Source organism: Bombus bifarius, unplaced genomic scaffold (genome assembly GCF_011952205.1).
Source record: "Bombus bifarius isolate JDL3187 unplaced genomic scaffold, Bbif_JDL3187 scf7180000009243, whole genome shotgun sequence".
NCBI lineage: Eukaryota > Metazoa > Arthropoda > Insecta > Hymenoptera > Apidae > Bombus > Bombus bifarius.
In genome coordinates, this window is record NW_022884989.1 from 4,958,219 (window position 1) to 4,981,302 (window position 23,084).

Below are 23,084 nucleotides of genomic sequence, written 5' to 3' on the forward strand. Positions count from 1 at the left end.
CTGTACTTTTTTTTTTCTACAAAATAGATATTTGAATTTGTGCGTGAACGCGTGTATTTATATGTGAAAGTTCAGAGAAACTTGCATTTCAATAACAAATTCATCAACAATTTCGTCCTTGATGGGTATTCTATTTATATAATTCGACGCTATTTTTAAATCGATCTAAGAGGAAAATTCGAAAAGGAATCCACCCGTAAAGACGAAGACAGAATCGCAATTATCGAAGAATCGTCGTAATTAAGTAAATAAATGAGTTCGTAACATTACGCTAAATGAAGTAAACCGAAGTAGAAATATCTGCTTAATGGGCGTACAAAGTGAGGAGGGGGATATCAAAAGAAAGTTCCATTAAAAAGTACGCGAAAGTAATTTACACGAATGGAAAGGTTGAAGGGTGACGTGACAAAAATAGAGTTGAACGAACGAATATCGTTGAAAGTGTCAATTGAGTGTACTGATGCGTTTTCCCTATGATGTATCGGAATACCAATCGACAAATCTTGCTTTCTTGATTTAGAATTTAATCGACTTCCATCCGATCCTCTATATCCAGTCGATTCTGGGTTTATCAAAAAACGATCAACCCGCGCTATTATCCAGTTTATCGGGCCGATTTATTGAACTTGGTTACCTCTCTTGTCCGTAGGATATTTTTTAAAGGATACTTTATTTTTCTTCAAACAGTACATTGAATTTCAACTGCTTCGAACAAAAGCTTATAACCACTTATCGATTCACAAATACTAATCAGAGTCGATATATATAAATACTCTAAACATTATTAACAAATTTTTGATTACATATTTTTATATACAGAGTAGCGGACAGAAGAAGGTTTATAAAATATGAGATATAAACATATAAAAAGGCATGATTTTACGAAAGTTAGTTTAGAGTTATATCTAATAAAAGCAACGAATAAATAAAACATATACCACAGAATATATGACTTTTATCAATGTATGAATAATTTTTAGTATAAATTTACTAAAATTCCTAGCGTATCAATTTAAAACTTTCTTTTACCCGTCACTGTATACAACAAAAACTTGTTACATAATAATCTACGACGTACAACTTGCCACTTATCAATTCATTGACATTCTTAGCTACCATGTAAATTATTGTGCCAAAAAAACTCGTAATTACCCTTTTCTGCGCCCAATAAATACTTCCCTAAATTGGTTGAAATTCCATTCACGAAACTCCCATTCGTCCTAAAATCGCGAATAGATCCTATCTGTTTCTTTTTCCTTTTTCATTTCAACCGAAGCTCAATCCCGTTTCGCAGTCTAATAGCGTGTTATTTTTACGATCGTAGGATATAATTAGTTCTGTAATTGGATCCCAGGAAACACATAGTCGCGAATTCTCCGCGGTAAGCTTTGCGAAACGTTTTGGAGCTTCACGCCGTTATATACGAGAGCTTATAGATCTCCCGGTTGGTCGAGGTACACATCGTTCATTCCGAACGAAGCAATTTGCTTTGCGAGTGGACTCGCGTAATTCACGAAATGGGTAAACCACGTTCAGGATAGATCTCGATTTACTGTTCACGCTGCATCTTGAATAGATCCCGTTTACGGGGGCCGATCGTCGCGCGAATAAAAATCCACCCTCATTTAACTTGCTCCCGGTGATTCGACGTTTTCGATTATTTTGAATATAGATTGCTTGTTTAAGGGTGTTCCACGAGATTAGGCCAAGTGTTTGCTAACCGAAACGAATTTTAAGTGTATTTTTTAACGTTATAAACATTCGTGTAGGTTTTGTTAAATTTACGGCGCAATGTTGCCTTTTCTCGTTAATTAGAATTTTATTGAAACGTAAAATTATATTATATAAAATTGTGATTTTCGAACAGTTAAATGCAAATTATTTTTGTACTTTCCAATGTTCCTTTTCGAACCTTATTTTTATTTGACGTGACGTATCTTAAATTAAATATAAATTTAATTTCTGACACAATCTTGTTTTTTTTTTCGTTCTTTCGAATTTTGTTTCGATATAAAAATTCAATTATTTTTTAAGTGACTTTGAAGAGATCGAAACTAGAAGCTTGTAAACAGAAGCTCTATAACGATGTACATCCATCAAGCTTCTTTATTCAATCGGCATAAACGTCGATAATAATCTGTCTTTTATCAAGTTCGTGGCGAAAGCTTCTTTCATACGGGTCAAAGAAATCTTAACCAATGTCCGACCCAGATTTCTGTAATAACAGAAACTCGCGTAACATTGTTCGAATGACGTCACAATCGATTCCATACGACGCAACATCGATCTGATTACATTAGCCAAGCAGCGTCTCTACTCAAACGATCGCTAATCCTGACGTATTAGGGATCGTGCTTTAAACGTTGTCTCTAATTATCGGCAAGCATGTAAATCGAGTAGACCAACGTACCTATCTGCACGAGAATATACTGTTTCAATTCTATGGAAAACGCTTATGTCTCTAGACAATACTTGTATAGTAACTATGCTTTCGGAACATCCTACTGATACGTTCCTTTGTTAGAATTAACAACACGTTTATCAGCAACGTTATTGGTTTTACGAAAAGTACTTATTGAGAAGAATCGTATATTTTCAAGAATAAAAGTTATTCTTAGCAGGATCTTTTAAAGGGTTTTATTTTTTTATGGAGTTAAAAAGTTAGGAGTAACTTTGCGATGTAACTGTGACGGGTTGTACAAATAAATTTCATAAGAGAATTATACTTTTTCAGGATGGATTATTTTTATTGTTGGCGACTAAAGAGAATGATCTTGAATTTCTCAGAATTTGGCTATTTGTCACTGAACAACCTGGTATCTATCAGAAAAGTGAATTATCAGAAGGCTTTCCGCATAGAAATCTTTGGGAGGAAGTTGCTTTGGTTTAATTTTTGAATTTAATTTTAAGCTTCGGTTTTAGCTCGAATTTCATTAAATTTAACGTAAATATAAAATATTATCATTATTATTACGTTAATGAAAAGTAAAATAAAATTCTGAAAACTAATGAAGCAAAAGAATAGAATTGTCAGAATAGAAAAAAGATAGGTCAAGCGTAAGAGATGTAAAAAATAATAGAAATAAAAATTTCGGAAGTAAAAGAAGACCACAAGAGTGGGAAAAAACATTTTCAAGCATATGAAAAGAACAATATCTACGAGAAAACGTAAATTCTAATAAATAATAAGAAATAATAAAAAGAAAAAAACAAATACGAAGAATAATGTAATACGAGAACAACTGAAGCAACATAATCCTTGAAGCTTGTTCAATTTTACGGTCTCGCTGTGTCGTGGAAACTATTCTGCCGTCAAGAGAAGCATCTTCTTCGAGTCTGATTACCATTTCCGGTGTGGGGAAGGCGCTTGGTACGCGCGATGATATTCGAACGAATGGACCTTCCGACAAAGTCGCATTGTCTGCCGAACGAGCGGGTCTGGTACAATAGAAGCGGTTCCTTTTAATGAGACGTTGGCTAAGGGCGAAACGATAGACGTCGGAAGGGGCGAAGGGTGCCGGATAGGTATAGGGTGTTGCATAAATCGCGAACATTGGTATCGGTTAATGAGAAATTCGATGAAGCACAAAGCTTACGTGAAATGTATGGTCGATATTCTATACGCTACCATGCATCCAGAATAAACTGAAGGTATTCGATATCTACATTGAAGTTTATTCAGCCTGTGAAATTTGAAGTAAAGCTCGTTTAGTCGAAGTTTAAGCAAATAGAAATATATGGAATTGTAAGACACGCACAGAAACGTTTAATAGAATTGCATTTAGTTACAGAATTAATGTATTAGTTTAAATGATTATTCAAAGCGATATGAATCATATCGCTGATATCATTGCTGATTTGAACCGACAAATATTATTAACGATATTTAATGTAGTGTACGAGATGCGTTTAAACTGTATTTCGATGATCTGTAAAACGTATTTCGATGATCAAAGTGTGGGATGTTCTTATTTGTGTCGCGTAGAAGACACACGCAGGAATTTTGTAGATTCTCTGATATAGTCGAATGTGTAAAATTTTGAGACGAGTTGAAAAACACATATCTAGTGTAATATCGGAAAATAAAAATAGAATTTTTTTCCCGATTGCTTACAATTTATTAATATTAAATTGAATATACAAATATAAATTGGACAGAAAACGATACTTATTTAACGGAAACTAAATGCAATACTCGTATCTATATCAAATAACTTTACAGTTATTTGGCCACTCTCGTCACAACGAATCTAACACACACTCTCTCTCTCTCCAACAACTCTACCAATTCTCTCGACTCTACTCTTCGGTGTCTAACGACTCTACTCTTCGACGACTCGATTAGCTCTGATTCTCGCAACACGCACACTTTTCGACTCGCACATTCTGATCTTTCGGTCGTCCGGCCTTGGATAGCGAAACCGTCCTTCTTCTAACGTTGTCTATTGTTTTCCTCATACCTATGTAAGAACTACCAACTACGTGCCTTTAGTCATGTAGATACTCTTAAATGTAAACGAACCACAGAAAGACGACGTACGCGGTTTTTCTATTTTCAACCGATTTCTAATTCAAACTACCTTACGATATTACACTAGCTTCAGAGGAAAATAAAAAGAATTCTTCAATTAATTTAATTCCACTAAGTTAAATCTTTAATATTCCTACTTACATTAAAACACTTGCTTCTGTCGCAAGAATTTAGAGCTTCGCTCTGCAAAAGAATAAATTACAAATAACCTGTCCACCAAGCAACGAAAGAAACATCCACCCAAGGCAACGTACCATGACAAGCAAAAAATCTCTCCATGAAACCCAAACCACCTTCCGTGTGGACTGCCTGGAATTCCAAACACTACCATTTCTACCTTTTCACCCAAGAGCAACCCTCGAATCGTATCCCAGGCACGCAAGAACACCTTGTACATTTCCATCGTGGTACAAAGACAGAAACGCCGGAGGACAGAGAGAAATCGTGTTGTAAGCGGTCCGTTGCAGGGAGCTTTCATTCACAGATCAAAGAATAAGATCACGGGTGAAATGGCGAGAAGGGTGTCGGTCGCCTGGGCGAAGAATAATTCACGCTATTAGCTGAAAGCACAATACCCGCGATTCAACCCACGACAATAAACAAAGACATAATTATAGTATACCTCCGGAGGGTCGTCGTCGGCGTAGAATTCCGGTCCTTGCATCTTTTGCCTTTTCTGTCTCTGTTCGTCTTTGTCTATTTACAACGTTGGTCGATCCATGCAAGAAACTGGTATGGTCGAGTGTAGTGTTGCTGAAAGAGAAATGGCAAGATTGTAGATCAAAGCTTTATATTATATAGAATATAAATTATATTTTATATTTTATATAGAAAACACCCTACAAGAATTAAGATAATATTCTATATTAAGTATTTTGTTAAAATCAGAATAATATTCTACGTTAAATTCCATACGTATATTCTACACTGCATACTCTGTAGAAATTAAAATGATATTCTGCGATAAATTTTGCATATTTTACACGAAATACTTTGCGAAACTAGTTCTGATAGAGCTCAAGCGTCCTGTTTCTCATTATTAGGTTGTCCGAAAGATGTCTTTCTTTCGCAAACGTGTTTTTCACAACAATGCAAGTCTGTGAAATGTCGCAATGTTTATCTCAACAGAACAAAATGGATCGTACGTAATTCGACAAAATAATATAAAACAAAATACGTTGTGCGTCTATTATTTCCTCATAAAACGAAAGAAACTTTTCATACAACCTAATATATTTTATTTTTCAAATTTTACATCTTTATTATAGATCTCTACCATATCTTTTACATCAACAATACTTAAGTTCTGGAGGTGCCGTTTGTAAACAGTGCTAGGCGTGCAAGATGCGCGGAATCTCGCGTTCCCATAACATGCCGGCTCTCACGATGGTTGCATAGTCGAGCGGAATCACGGGTTCAACGTGTTTCATCGGAACTCACCGGTGCTCTAGATTGATTAAACCGTGGTCTATGATAGATATCTTGGCAAATTTCACGAAGACGAAACTGCCGGCTGATACCTGCCCAGCTACCTCGAAGTAGTGTCTTTCCGTTGACTTGTTCTATTTGGAAACTCGTAGTTAAGGAACTGCCAGATACTTGACGATCGGTACGACGATTTCGCCGATTGGAGTTTAACTTCTCGGATAAAGCTGGTCGTTGCCGCAGCTTACAGATTTGCTTTCTTAATTACATTTTATACATTCATAAATAATATTCTAAATTTTATACACTCTTTATTTAAAATAAGATGTAAAAGTACTAGTTAAAAATGTCTCCATGCATTAGCGATACAAGAATACTATTAAAAAGTGTAGATTGTATATTAAATTCGTCCATCGGTGATTCTGTCAGATTCAACAACTTGTTCGTGGCTTTTTCTCATTTTACACATTTTCTATTTTTTTTCTTTTTTGCTTTTTCAAATTTTACCATTTCACCGTTTTAAAATATCCTGTTAACACGCTTTCACCTCTCCGATTTTCTTCTTCTCACCAAAGAAAAATCTTCTTTTGTCAAATCATCGTTGCATCTGTTCACGATGATTATCCTGGATGATTTCCAGTTTTTACATTATCCTACATTTTTGCTTGTACCCTTGACAATGGAAGGAACGACGTTGCAATCGTTGTATCTTCCGTTGAAAGATGTCGTTCCGCGTCTCTCCGTGGTTAATGACATCCGATAACGAGTCGACGCTATAATTGGGCTCGCCCTGCCGTGAAGATTGGTTCTCGCTTCGATGCTTCCTGGCGATCCTTCAGGACGTCGAAGGAGGCCTCCGCGTGCATACGTATCTCGCAAATCTCGCTGCATTCCTCAGGAACCCCTGCAAACTGAACATAATTTTACGGCGAACTGCTGAGGGAAAGTAGGGAAAAACAGGGAAAGATAGACAACAATTCAACTCTCCCAAAAATATCTCACCTGATAAGTAGAACGCTCGTTTGATAGTGATGCGCTTTGAGAAAGTGGGAATTAGATGGCTGTGAGATTATTTAAACGTTTCGTTTTACCATTTCTTTCTTTCTGAACGCTTCATTTCCTAAAATGAAGTGAAATAAATATTTACGATATTTAGAAGTTCTCTTTTGAAGATCAAAGATATTGATTTAATCAGAAATTTTGTGTAAAATTTCGCAAAGTTTTAATGGGAATAAAGATCGTGCTGGGAAGCTAATAAAATTATGTCTCTTTGGTATAAGAATATTAAAATTTCAAATCGGCAAATTTCCAAATTTATTAGTCGAAAAGCAAATTATTCAGTGTCGCATATATAGCTACAACTTTTTATTTATATATTTCAGAGATAATTTTCCTAAGACGTAATATATTCTCTAAATTCTATTGCAGCTTTGAGATGTTTAAAATTACTTAAAATTATTACTTCGGACTAGCACAATTCCCTGTTACCTACTTGGTTTACCTATTTGATCCTAAACAAGCTATATCAATTTATCAGTAACCTCTTGAAGCACTCTGTACAGAGTGTCGCTCTGCTTAGCATTAATCAAAGGTTTATCGTCAAGAAACTTAGCATTGCGTGTTATACAAGTTCTGGTTTGTAGCCAATGGCGCCAAAGGATGTTGAACTTTTGGATCCATACAATATAATGTAATATACAGAGTTCAGTGTGCTACAAATAAGATATGAGTGTACGAATATATAGTTGTATTGAACTTGTGCCATCTGTATGCGTCTAACTAGTCTGAAGTTTCGACTAAATTTACACCGTACCGGCGTCAACGACCAGTAACCAATTATTTAACAAGAAACACAATAAATTTTCTCTCTTTTACTTTATGCACTGAAACCTTGTTAACGATCATTTTCACTCTATACGATTTTCTTGACTTTATGTACAATATATCTTCGACAAGTATTAAGGTGTATTCTTTTTTATTAGCTTCATTAATTAACAGCATTTTAGGAAAGTGTTGAATATACTATAAAAATTAAAAAGTCGAGTAGTCAATGATTTTATAAATGTATAATTTTTAAAGACTGAAATAATTTCAGTATTTCGTTTAAAATCTTTAAACAACGTTAAATTGTAAGCAGAATAACAATTATACATGTTGGACAATCGATGAATGAAATATCCATTTCTACGAATGTACACTTCAAATTGGGATCTAAGTATGATCGATAGTTTATAGATATGTGCGATAGTTTCTTAAGAAATACAAATAAAAGTACAACATTTTATATTATTTCATCTGAAACAAAAAGAAATTCTACGTTAAGATTCTAAAACTAATAATATCAAAATAATGAGAAACCAAAGAACAAGTTCAAAATGACTGCATCGGAGATCCTAACTTTGAGACAGTCGTTTATGAATTAGTTACCTAATGTTTCTTTAATATTTATCCAGATTTCTTCGTTTCTTGATAACCTCGAATTAATCGGCCAAATTTTCTGTTTCTGTTAGATCCTTGCCTAATAACGTTTGACAAGTAATCCAAATATAATTACACGTTACTTTCATGAACCTCCACCTAATAAAATAAGACTCAACGGTGATTAAAACCAGATCGAAATTTTTAGGAAATATTCATGACTAATAACGAGGAAAAAATTCCAATAGATATTTATTATATTTATTATAAGGGAAAAAACCAGACTGGATAAAAAGTAACGAAGCCAAAAGGGTATGAATTCTTTAAAATTCCGAATACCTGTAGTATCTCGGGGAATTTCCCTTTCCTGTTGGACGTTTCCCCTGTTCTTCGTTGCACGTTGTTTGTTCTGTCATCGGTCCGGATCGTAAAATATTTGCGGTGTGATGCTCGGTATTTCCATGTTATCCGGCAATCTTCCGAAGCTACAACGAAGATATTTTTAACGAATATCGCGGCCGACGTCAGGTGAACGGAACACACTTACAGCGATCCTCTTGAACCAGAAAGACGAAGAGAAAAAGGTTTCAACGAGGCGAACAACTTCCGTTTCCATTCCAATCCGTGTGCACGTACAAATTGAAATTGTAAACTGTGCGCCAGCTTGTATCCTGTCAACAGAAATGAAATTCGAGGAAATCCCTTTATTAAAGAAGTTCGCTATCCCGATAATTTCTTAACGCGTACGAACAAATGATGCTTTGTTGTATTTTGGTATAGCTATTTACCGTTTCAGTTAAAATACTTCTGTAAAACACAGGATATGGTAACTGTACATGCTGAGTATCCTATATACAGTGAGAATCAAAAGCGAGTGTAGACAAAAAAAAAGAAATCCACATAATATTGTTAATGAAAACAGTTCTTTGTCAATATTTTTCTCTTTCTTCCTTTTCCTCTTTTATCCAACTTTACTTTTTTCACTACGAATTCTTCCCTCTATTGCAGAATTCCCCGTATCCGTGATATTTTTCGGTGGCGTGGCCAACTCTGTACGAAGATCGAGATAGCCGAGGCATTTAAAGAGTTGGCGTATCCTCGTAAAGGGCATGGACGATTTTTATGATTCGCTCCACACTGAGATATTACGCGGTTTCGCTGGCTCCATTAAATTTTGCAGTCACGCAGAAGAATGCCGACTTGGTCTCCATGTTGCGGTTATTCTCTATCTCTTTCTCTCGTTTTATGTGTTTCCGATAAGGTTAAATGATAGAGTTAGTTCCAACAATGTAGGCACTTTTAGATAAGATATCATTTTTTGAATAATACAAATGTTTTTAGATTCTTTTTAATTTAGCTTTTGCCGCGATAGTAACCGCTTTTTATTCTTTTCGAAATCTGCAATAAAAAGAGAAGATTGTAGAGGGAAAAGCAAAAGTGGATGAAAATAGGGAAAAACAGGGAAAAGCTATGATACAGGCAAAGAGATGAGGAAACAAAGGGAGTAAATAAAAACAGGGAGATATACACGAAAGAGAGAGGAAAGGAAAAATGGGGATAAATACGCAATAAAGGAAGAATATAGATAGAAGAAAAAAATGTAGACAGGCACGTTGCGAGAGATAAATTCGAACCGTGGAACGAAAAGGGTTGGAGGAGTGGAGATTTATGTATGCAAACGAGACGAATCGCAACAGCGGAGAAGAAAGATACGAGAAGAGGAAAAAAATTGATGAAAATAGAGAGAGACGTGCTTTCCTTCCTCTGGCTAGATTTAGAAACGGTACAAGAGAAATAACAATATCACGAAATGGAAAAGAAAATCGGAAAACTAAATATCGTTATATAGAATGTTAAGAAATAATTAAAATAAAGAATTGAATTAATTAAAACGTTAAGGAAGTTGAATCCATTTCTTCTATTATCATTTAAATATGTTTATGCAAATTCAGATTTGCATGAGTATAACCGAAGAAATAGAACCTAAAGAAACATTTATGTCATCCTCGAAATGCTATAGCAAGCACTGAATCTTTGGTATTTTGTACATTTTTTTATACCATGCGATGTGAAATTATTAATAGTATGTTATACGAAATTTCTCCTAAATGCATAAAAAATCCGTAATCTAATGATAAAATCAGCATTTTCTCCGATATAAATACAGTAAAAAAGTAACTTTTGACTTTTTTTACAGTCGGTGTGTATAATTTGTCTTGCAAAACAGTATCGTAACAGAAGCCTGAATTGCTTCAATAACAAAAAAAAAAAAAAAGGAAGAAAAAAGTAAAGAAAGAAATCGAACAAACGAGAAGAAGGCAGTAGAGGAATTCGAAAAAAGTAAAACACGCGAGTGAAAAAATGGAAACGCAAATGGAGAACAAGAGAAATAGAAACATAGGGATAAAAGGAAGGGATGGAAGCGAGTGAAAGAGTCGATGCCAGATTTCGTGAAATCACTGTGGGACGCCGACATGGTGGTACTTACGCTAGCCAGGGCAATAAATAACGCAAATTGAAAACCGCGGGAAATAAAGGGAGGGAATAAAACCGCGGCCAGATTAAGCACAGTTACACGTGTATATCCGTGGGTCCAGTTTCCTTGTTGTTTCGCATGCGCGCGTTCGTTCGTGCGTTTATGTGACCAGCCAATATACCAGCCCGAATATCTGCACCCTACTGCACCGCGACGCTTTTACGATTTTACGTTCTTTGAGCGCGAACACATTTCGATCTGACCAATTGGAACGCTCGTGCACGCGATATTACCCGCCGTTTTGGGTTTTGAGACGAATTTTATTTTTCGATGACAATTTTGTTTTCTTTTTCTTTTTAAATATAAATGCTGCATCAGCTGCGAAGTTATTAACAGATACGTTTAAAGTATCATGTCGAGTATTATAAATTAAGTATTGGTCTTTGACGAAGATGGAAATTTTTATCGGTTGCTTTTGTCAAAAATTCTCATCTCATGTTTATTTCATATTTATTATCTAGGAATTTTTATTTTCTTAGTCTTGGAAGGGTAAGGAATCAGAGTTATAAGACAATTTCATTAATGAAATTATGTCTAACAAGAAATATTATACGATAATTGTAAATGTTAAACCTTCTAAATAGATGTTATCCTGTAAACATGTATTTTTTCTATTATAGTTTAGATTAAATATTGTAAAATTTTTATTATCAATCGCCAACTAATTTTAATTAACTAATTTTAAGGAACCTGTTTATTCGACTCGTATGCTAAACAAGCTGACAATGGATCGTCGAAATGCCGCTGCTAACAGATTATCTCGCCAAATAGCGACTGTTTGACGTATCAACTAACAGGTATTTACAGAGCTCGCGTTCCCTACAAATAATTGCGTGTTGGCCCTAGCTCGAACAGGACACTGCTGTTTAAACTCATTGCGCCAAAATTAATCACCGTCAATGCCATTGACCGCTCCTTCTCTATACCCCAATGATAAAAAATATAAACAACTGTTACCACAGTAGCTGAGGTTTCGTGTGATTGCTCATTGCTAATCACCGAGTTTCGAGTGACAGAATTTAGTGTTTGAAATAAAGAAGCGAAAAACGAACGATAACAACATCTTTTTTTATCAGCAGTCGTTTCCTTCTGGATTACACGAACATCGTAAGGATACACTATATAATTGTATAAAATTATAAAAACGTTTGATCTTAATATTTTTATATTATAGTCATTCTATTTACAATCGTATCTAAATTGCATATATATATATTATTATATATTATTATATTATATATATAATAATGAGATAGTATAATAAATAATGGATTAAGTGAATGTTGAGTGGATTAGTGTTAATAAAAAGTCGGATATTTTTATTCAGTTGCAGATACAGTAAATCACTAACTACACTCGCTGTTTAATTAATATTCTAGTTGCTGACGAGGACACTTTCCAAAGAGATGATTTCTCTTCGAACATAAAACACATAATAATCGAAGCTCTAATATGTAACGTACGATAATCTCAAACATTACCTACTCCAAAAATAAAATCACGTTTAAAGGTCTAGAAGTTCCCGAGGTTATTCCAACGAATGTAATTCATAAATAATATATTCGTATTTCTCCATAGAGAGACCAGTTCTACGGTAGATGGACTTTTATCAATCGAATTCCAGTCACGATCGAATCACACGGTGACTGATCTGCGATCTCCGATATACAGAGCTGTTTGCATCGCGCACCCTGTACTTAATCCCGCGAGCACGCATCGAAGTGGCTTCGTCGACTTTTTCTCTTCTCTTCCTTCCTTTTTTTCTTCTTCTAAATTTTTTTTCGTCTTATTTATCCAGTCAGAGCGATGCACGCTCGATCGACCAGCAAGGTTTCTTTCCTCCGTGCTTGCATCCTTTCGAAACCAGCACAGCCCTCTCTGCACGACCGTGCACCGTTTGTATATTAATGGAAACGCGCTGCAGCATTGGTTTGAAAAGAAATTTTTTCTCCTGGCAAGTTCCAGGAGAAGAAGATGGGTCCCTCGAGTGACCTTTTGTTATTCAGTGGGATATCAACCACCAGGGATTTACAAGGGTTTTACGCAGGGTGCCTCGCTCGAAGCGATACGACCTGTTATCTCGCAAACTATTACAGATAACAAGCTTTTTTCTTTGATTTATAAGCAGTATAAGCAAGGAATAAAAATTGCGTATGAATGAATCAAATTTCCTTTAAGATTCCAACGGACTCGATATTAAATTCTAACTCAATTGACCTTTTCTCTATTCAACTTACAGAAAAGTATAAATAATAGACTTAGTGAATGCATAAGAACGTACAGCTATATCATAAGTCTATAATTTTAAAACCTGTCGTACAAGGAGTATACATAAATTGATTGAGAGATACGTAACTGTCCACGTAAGACAACTTGTTTCAAGTGTTGCTGTATTTTTCTTTTAATGAAAAACAGAAGGGTTAACAAAAGTATCCATAATTTTCTTTAGTTAATTAATAATTTCGTAATTTCCCTTCACCGACTTATTCATTACATGAACTTATGTGTTTCATCTACATATTAAAAATAATACGACACAGAGTGTCTATCTATTTTCCTTTACTGGCCGATATGGTTCCGACAGGCTAACGTTCGAATAAGAATAATAATCTACCGTTCGGATAAAAAGCGTTCAGTAAATCGAGATCCTACTGTACCTTAATCCTTCAACGCTAATGTGAAATACGAATACAGCCAACCAATCATCTTTTGTACCAATAGATACAATCATACTTTCGTATTTATAAAAGTACTTGCTTCGTTCCATTTCCTGCCTTGTGTTTTGCATTTCATCGTGTTAAAAACCTATGATTGGAGCTAGAATCGCAGGAAGGATATGTGTATTATTATATAAGCAAGAAACAATTTCGCTAGAAAACAAGATTGTGCATTTTTGACCGATTAGATCGAAGAAAATTAAGCGGATTAAAGGTGGAACATCAAAGTTCACGAGAATCCCTTCACAGAGGGGAAATAATCGGACAGGACCGCGTACGTCGGCCACGAGGCTCGGCTTTGCCGGTTGTTCTTCCTTCCGTATCCCTTCCCGTCGGGCTAATGGTTTAATCCTAACACGGATGTTAACCAGATTACGATCGAAAGGAGGGTAGAGCGTGGAAACCTCTCGTCCTGTACACGTTGCCTGCGTTCGCCGCAGAACAAATTAGCCGCGATTACGTGGATAAGGACAAAAAGGGCCGAACGTCGCGATTCGCACCACCACCGGCCACGATGGCTGCCTTCTGCAATTTTCTGCAACGTCGCTCCCTTCCACGAATGCCAACCTTGATCGGGATTGTTCCTTCCTTGCCTTCGTCCTCCTCTACTCGCAACCAGATTATGGTTTGGATTTCATGCCGCTGGTTGGATGGAAAAATGCGGTATATTTGCTTCTCTCTAATTTTTGTCAAGAAGAAACTTTGAAACGATAGAATTTGATAGTTTCTCGGTTTTGAATTGACTGAATCGTTTGCGTGATGATCGTGAATAGGATTTCTTGTTGAATCGATGAAAATCTTGTAGTTAACGGTGATGTTATTCGATAATTTTAATGTTTAATATTTGGTTTATTAAGGCTTTAATGAAAGGCCTTTAACGTTCAATAAGCTGTCAGTTTAACGTGTATAAATAATAACGAAATCAGTCTATGAGACTTTTGGATGAAAATCACGTATGATATTTGGACAATGAATCTGTGAAATTATTATATTTACTACAAAAATTCACAAAAATTCATACGATCACTCATATAATTTTATCACTCATATAATTATTCGCAAATTCGATTTAAATAATTACGAGCGCATCGTGTGCGCGCAGGCTCGCATTAAAACTCGATCAAAACGTGATTACATCGAATCACCTGGTACGAAGATTATCCCATCCACGAAACAATGTAGCCAGGTTGTAATAAGAACATTCGCGAAAGTTCATCGACGAGATCAACTGCTCTCGCTCCTCAATCTCTCCCTCCATCTTCATCCGTCATGAATACCGCCGCGTCAAAAAAATTCCACACATCCCACCCCTTTCATCGTTCCCTCGTGAATTTATTGTTCTTTTTTCGTTCTCTTCCTCTCCCTTTCTTTTTTCTTTTTGCTTTTTCTTTTTTTAATTCACGATGACCGCAGAGAAAAGTTGGAGAGAAGGACTCACTTCTGTTGGTGCCACTGGCCAGGGCCCACAGATATTATACTGCCCCCTGAATTATACCGCCATAAAAACGTGATGAAGCGGCTGCGGACTGGCAGAGGCCGGCAAATGGCTCGAAAAATCAAAGAGAACGGGAATAATGGTCAACGAACGGCCGGACAGGCTAATATATTCGTTTTTCTCGGTACGATTCGCGTTGCTGTCCACCCCATCCCTTACGTACCAAGGATCCGTCTATTATTTTCACCAGCAATGACACGTGTGAATTCGCATCGAATTATTCTGCCAAATTTCGTTCGCAAATTTTTTCCCTCCTTGTACGTATTTTCGGGATTCTTTTGTCTTTCTTTTTCATTTTTATCTCTCTTTAGTAGGGATGTATCTGCGGCAATCGTTTGAATTACGTTGAAAGCAGAATGAATTATTGAATGTTCAAACATCCAAATTTTATTAAATATTCAAGTCATTAAAGGAATTTTCACGGACACTCTGACTCTGATTATACTTACAATACGAATCGAATGTAAAGACGTGAATATGTGACCTTATACGCGCATCAATTATGACAATTAGACATGTGACTTTACTAAAGTTTACTTACGTCTACTGGAAATGAAATAAACATTATCTCGGGATATTCCCCGACGTATTTTTAGTTTGTTAAATAATGCGAAATTATAAATTCGACATACTTAATCCTACAGATTTTCTTAAGCTTTGAACAAACCTCTGTGAATACTTATGATATACATAGTATAAAATTAAATTCAATTTAGTATATCGTAAATGTATAGGTTTCCTCATAGAGTACAGAACCTTTCAATTGAAAGAAAGGAATTTCTACGTATCTGAGACTGATCTATTTTCCGAAACCTCAACCTCGAAGCTCGCACCGAAATTTGTTTCAGAAATAAAATATAAAAAAAAAGAGAAACTTTCGTTTCCTGGTACGCGATTCGAAGACATCAGAACGAGTACCTATGTTTCCTGGAAAATCTCAGAACATCGTATGCTTCTACGATGGAAGGGTAAACTCGAAGACGGAAGTGCGTTCTTACTGCCAAGAATCCGTGAAGAAGAGTTGGGAGGGGAGGAAAAGAGCAGAAATGCCTGTCAGAGTAGCTGAAGCGAATCTCTTCGAGTACTTGATGATGTCTTTGTCTCGCCATGCATTAGTTTTTCTTGCTCTCCACAAGGAAACTTATCTTGCAACGTAATTACCCATCTGAACACGTGCACCAAGCGATTTACTTGACTGTTATTACATCCACTCTCGACGTTGCCTTGGAATATCAACAATTGAATTATTGTTTCTTATTTAAGAATTTCGTAATGAAATTTACGAAAAATTTCTTTATCCGCTGTCCATCCTACTTCGAAATGAGTTCTTCCAAATCCTAACAATGTCCAATTTCTCACGATTAAAAGAATTTGATAAAAATTAGAATAAACGATAGCGCAACTATGTTACATCCAATGAACGAAAGTGCACTCGTTATAACGCTATATTCGTAACATGCTATATTTTATTGATAAAGAGTTTGTATAAAAATTCACAATGTAACAATAATTTGTATATATTTAATTTTCCAGGAACCAAATGATTAAGATCGATGAAATTGGGCAATTTATGCTTTGTGTCTGTCGTTTATTGAATAAAAATTCGAGTTATAAATTCATTCGTAACCCTGTAATTTATACCGTTGCTATATATTTATGATTGATTTACATATATTGATTTTGTTTGAACTGTTTGATCTGATCGCACACTTTTTATGTATGCAGATGATGAAACATGGCTGGGACAACTACGTGAGGTACGCCTGGGGAAAGAACGAGCTAAGACCAATCTCGAAAAGGGGCCACAGCGCTAGTATCTTTGGTGCTTCAAATATGGGTGCGACCATCGTCGACGGCCTCGACACCCTGTACATCATGGGTCTACACGATGAATTCAAGCAAGGCCGTGACTGGATCGCTGAGAATCTCGACTTCGATATCGTGAGTACATAGTTTCCTCTTTTATTTTTGTTTCTGTCTCTCGGAAAATTGTAGCGTTCGAGAAGAAACGTGTAAACGTTGTGCACGTTCCAATGTTACAAATGGGACGCGTTATTGAATGACGGATTGAATTACGTTTTTAATTTGTGAGATAGACATAATTGAAAGAGACGGTGGTACAAGTACTGCGACAGAATCAAAGGAAACCACCATTTTCGAAGCTGTTCGCGTAATATTTCAGAAACTGCAATTGCTGTTGTGTCATAACTGTTACATTAATTAATTTACAATATCGTAAAAATGAAGTTTAATCGAAAATCAAAATTACTACTTGCATGGGACGTAACGGTTAAGAAATATTTCAATTACATTGAGCGCGATATTTAAACAATTTAAAGGTTTTTTTTATAAGAAAGAGAAATTCCATTGGAGATCACTAGAAATCCAAATACAATTCGATAATTTCCAAAAAGTTCATATTCTCCATTTTATATTACGAAATCTCAATTCATTAATAATTATTCCGTCCAACCGTTGAAGTGAGATTTTGCTCGCGCAAAACTCGATCGTTTCTTTTCCGTTGAATATATCGACGCGGTATAAATCTCGATAAACGCACGTATACATATATCTGTAAGAACGTTTGACTCACGCATCGAAAGCAATTTCATCGAGTCTCACTCTCGATCGACGCTGGAAATCCCAACGAAACGCAGGCTCTTGTCGCGTGTGTGCAGTAGTGTGCACACGTCCTTTCGAAATCAACATTTTTCCTTGCCAAACTTCGTGAAAATGTGTTTACTCTAGCCGATGGTCGTAAGACGTGACAATTCTCCCTCGTCGATTCCACCGTCAAAGGTGAATGCGACTCGAGACATCTCGACGATCCTTGAAATAGTCGGATGACAATTTTTACGAAAGAGTTCTTGAAAGCAAGTAGAATATCGCAGACAGCGAATGATATTTTCAAACTGTCAAATAGGAATTCTTAATACAATTCCATGACAATTGTGAAAATTCTTCGTTATTGAATCACATGTCATGTTTCTATAACTGATTATAAAAGAGAAAATACTAAAAACATATGTTTAATATTATCTACTGAATAAAATTTACAGGAAATCAATTAGTAGGCGCATAGAAATAACAATTCTACAAGTTATATTATTAGTAAAAATATATTAGTAAAAAATATGTGAAATCTTTGAAAATATCTTAAATTATGAACAATACTTTGTCTTCGTTATTACTTTCCTATGTCCGGAAATTTTTTTATTTCTTTGTTTCGCCATTGGGAGAGATTTCTTTATTTAACCATTTACGGGAATTTTATCGATTTCTTTTTATATTCTAATAACGTATAGAAATCAAAGATTCAGTGGGAAAGTGGGAAAAAGAAAGAAAAGACTGCAAATATTAAAACACTAATATTATAATAAAATTATTAATAAAATTAATAAATAAATGAAAATTAAAATTCACAAGAATATTCTACAGATTTCTAGATACAGATTTTATGTATCATTTTCTCAATGCTTAAACTTGCTTGCACCAGTTGTTTCAACCTTTCAAATATAACAATATATCAACTTGCATAGCCTTTTCACGCTTCTATTTAAAAGACTTCTAGAATTTAATTAAATTATTAATGAGAAAATGCGAGTATGGTGAATATCTGATTTAGAACGGTGAAGTTATATTACGAGTTATTCATAAAAAGTATATTTCTAAAGACTAATTCATAAAAAGAAGTAGGAAGAACAAGAGCATTCCTAGCTCTGGAAGAATTCCCACGGTGATTCAAGGTAATCCTTTGAAAATCGTGACTGTTCAAAGGCAGCGAGATCGAACAAATATTCCATGACCTTGACGGACAATGAAAATCTTATCTGCAGAGAGCAGCAGCCACGTTGAAACGCTTTAAATCCTAATCCAAGCTCAGGTACATCCTTCAACCTTCTATATTTTACGCGGCTGTCGGATTAATTCTAGCGTTATCCCGTAAGTCGTCGCAAACTTTCATTTTTTCCCTATTCGTATCTATATATATATATTTATATATATATATATTTATATATATATTATATATATTTATATATATAAATATAAATATATAAATATATATATATATATAGATTCATTCTTATTATCGAAATATCAAAATAAATGTTAAATGAAAATAATTTAACTGATGTTGTTAATGACAAATGAAAGCTTCGTCATTTCTACAAATATTCTAAATATTATTAATAATATTTATACAATATACGAATTATTATATAAATATTTATGCAACTCGTAAAACCTTCTACTCTACAGTTAACGTAACATCGATTTTTATCTTGAAACTCATCGGGAAAAATTGTAAAACTTCGGACGAAAATCTTCGAAAAAGATGAAGGAACGTAAAAATATCCTTTTTTCGAAATTGATATCTGAATTAGTTCCCAAGATATCGAATTATAGAAATTATGAAAATCATAAAAATCGTAAAAGATATCCAGAAAAATCATAAAATTTTAATTTCTAACAAAGGACATTTAAGAAGATAGGGGAAATCACGCCATAAAAACGCCCTTTTTTCGAGGTCGATATCTCAATTAGTTTCCAAGATACACGGACTTAAAGTTTGGTATTGAAAACACGCTGGAATAGTGAATGGCGGGCGAAATTCACGTGACCCACATTGTTTCTTGGAAACGTGTACTTTGCGTAGTAGTAATAGTAGTAGTAGTAGTAGTAGTAATAGTAGTAGTAAAAAATCGTCTGACTCAGCGTCTGCTGGTGGCCACCGCAAGGACTTTGCTCTTGAAATAGGTCAGTGAAGGTGTGCTAGTGAGAGATCCGAGTGTGCGAGCGAGAAAGGAAAGTAAACAAGCGAAAAATTATTTTCCTTACAAGATCGTATCTCAAGAGCGGATGTTTCTGAATCTGTCCTATTCACCTGGAACAAAATAAAATGCAGTTTGAAGGAAAAGATCTTACGCTTCTAACTGTGCCAATTGGAATATCCCATTGGATATAATTTTTTAAAATACTAAGCTTCCTTTTTTATAATTAAAAATTATTTGGAAAGATTCTTATATCAAAATTTGATGATATAGGGATAGTGAAAGAACTTAAAGTTAAATAAACCTCATTGAAAATATTTATTTGTTTCTGTTTTATTTTAGATGAAGATTGCTTTTCATATTGATTGTTTTTAGAATAATTGAGAAAGTTTGTAGAATAAAATGATGAATAAAATATATACACTGGAAACTCTAGTTTCTTAAATATACAGATAACATGTAGTATGGATTCTTTTCACACAAATCAGAGTTATTATAATCGGGTATTGTGTAAATTGAATGAAGTAATTAAATTGTCGAATATTCATACAGACGAACAAAGCAGGAAAGGGTATTAAGCAATGCTACAGGGTGAAATATCAAATCAATGGCAGACAACGAATCATGGTGGTTGCAAAAGGAATTTAATTCCTCTGTTGTAAATTCATACTTCTCGCTATAGTAAGAACAGTATTGTTTCCCGTATACCTCTGGTTTCTATTAATATCAACATTCCTTTGTCGATGTTGTTCTTTCATTCGATTGATAAATGTTAATTCCTCGCTATAATGCATTGACTGACTGTCTGTTATTTTATCGTTTTACAGAACAGAATCATTGTTTTATGGAACTCCGACTCGAAAGCCCCGAAGGGCACAAAATCTTATCTATTTTGCTAAACTTGCGCGAATGCACGCGAAACAGTACTCATAGCATAGCGTAGTCGTACTCGTGTCGCTAATAATTCTCCGCGTTTCACGTTCAACGCCACAGGGACGCGAGTTCGACACGATTCGTCGTTTCGCGGTTGAAATTAACAATCCAACTGCGGCGGCTGGTGCTGCTCGTTAATTAACTTAATCGTTATGTAAATCAGTGTCTCGACCGTTCCTTAGGGGGGTGGCAGAAGCAAAGAGGGGGGAAGCTGGAGGAATAAACTTTGTCCAAGCGTTTTCGTCGCTAGACAACCGGTCCCGTAAGTACCAGCCGGAGAACTTGGCTCGGTTTATCCAAACTTGGTAACAATCTCCGTTACTTCTGCACCGACGAAACTCCTGGTTATCCAGCCACCCCGACGATTCTCACCCACCCATCGTGCCGGTTGTTACACGAACACCAACCTTCGTCTGGTATTAGAGCGTATTCCTAAGTGGATAAGTTGCCGTATTAACCAGTAACCACCCTGACGTTGAATTTCGTGCCTATCGGGTCGCAGCTGCGCGTCGCGGAAAACGCTTGCTCTTCCACTGTAATTGTGGCTGATAGCAGATAAAGAAGCGTTAGTTTGCGTTTTTTTGTGTTTGGTCTAAGACTGTTTGAGAGATTGTTTGCATGGAAATGAGAGATGGAATGATAAGAATGGATCGATTAATATTGTTGGGAAAGTGATCATAGTTTGTGAATTTTGAATCGAATTTCATATACATTGCAAATTCGTTGATCTAATTTGATTGACATATTGGAAGAACGTCTTTTTAATTGTGTGATACGGAGTACTAAATTTCAGGGGATTTTAATCTTTTCACTTTTAGTAGTACAATTATCAACACTTAATATGTATTTAAATATTTCATATATACTTAACTTGAATTAAACCAACTTCCAAAAGAAATTTCTGTTTAAAGATCAAGAGAATAATGTGAATAATAAGAGTGAATTTTTGTGAAACATTTTTATCAAAGGTTCTTCTATTTGGTAAATTCGATAAATTGTTGTAAAAGTTGAATAATGGCAAGTAGTTGAAGGAAGACATAGATATAGATATATTTATATCTATGTTTAAAAACACATTTTCATGGCATTTGAAGACGCGAAGTCACGATGCCATTTAAATATTTGGTTTCTCGAAGAAATATTCCCGAAGGATTTCGCTTCCTGGTGTGGATAATAGAACGTCAAACATTTTCCTGATCTGTGCCAACCTCAACTATTTATGGTGGATTCCTAAACGGATAACTTGGAGTATTAGTCACTTCACTGCGCTGCAAACTCGTGCACAGAAACTGCTCTATTGCTCTTGCCAGAATTTCTAGATAATATTTCACACCTGTGCTATTCGCTTCCTATTCTTCGCGCTACATTCTCCAACTTTCGCCAAGATAAAATATCTTTTCCCCTTTTTCCAACAATTTCTATCGAACAACCTATTTCTCATAAAAAAAAGATGAAAAACGTAAATGTGTTTGGTTGAACGAAAGATTTTTATATTTTTACGAGGTACCGCTATAACAACCTACTAATTACAATTAGTGGGACAAGTTACTCGTATGATAGCGTAATAAAAATTTACTTTGAGATAATCCTTCGAAAGAAATATAAAAAAGAGTGTGCAGACACAAGTGATACATATAAAAATAAAAATAAGGAAAAGACGATTTTCTGATTATTTCGCAGCGTATTTTGTTTTCATAATCTCATTTAAAATTACGTGCTGTGATTAAAATATCTCTTGAAATAATCGGCCAATATCGTATGGACACTTTAATAAGAAGACGCTAGGAAACAACTGTAATAAAACTCATTTAACGTAGAAATTAAGAGATTATTCGTGGCAATCTTTTTCTCACCAATTAGACGTTAAAATGTGCAGTTCATTCGACAGACACAGAAGATAAAATAAATTTTTTAATTAGTTACATTAATTGTCTTAAAAATATCAGACATTACACGGAGAATACGGGACAACTTCAAAAGTATAAAATTACACCAGTTTCGCCAATAATTTCAATTATAATCAAGACTGAAACGACCAGGTAAAGTACGTTGTTTTACAATTTCGCTTTTCGTCCTGTTGGCTGAAAATGATATCAATTTTTTTTACAAATGGTACGACCCGTAACTGGAACGGGACTGTATCAGACTTAATTTAAAGCAGCGATTCTATTACACAGCCACAGTCCGTTCAAATATTGCAGGCGGTGTCCAAGCTATGGTCACGTTCTAAGATATCGGGTAACCCAATGTGGTACCG

General features: G+C 35.2%; 1 protein-coding gene across 2 annotated transcripts in view; it reads left to right on the plus strand.

The window, feature by feature from the left end:
* LOC117214648 (mannosyl-oligosaccharide 1,2-alpha-mannosidase IA) overlaps positions 1 to 23,084 on the plus strand; it is a 222,238-nt gene that overhangs the window by 93,731 nt on the left and 105,423 nt on the right. For both annotated transcript variants that reach the window (XM_033460850.1, XM_033460852.1), the window contains one exon: positions 16,848 to 17,063. In XM_033460850.1, the coding sequence (XP_033316741.1) occupies positions 16,848 to 17,063 (216 nt within the window). The remainder of the gene's footprint in view (positions 1 to 16,847; positions 17,064 to 23,084) is intronic.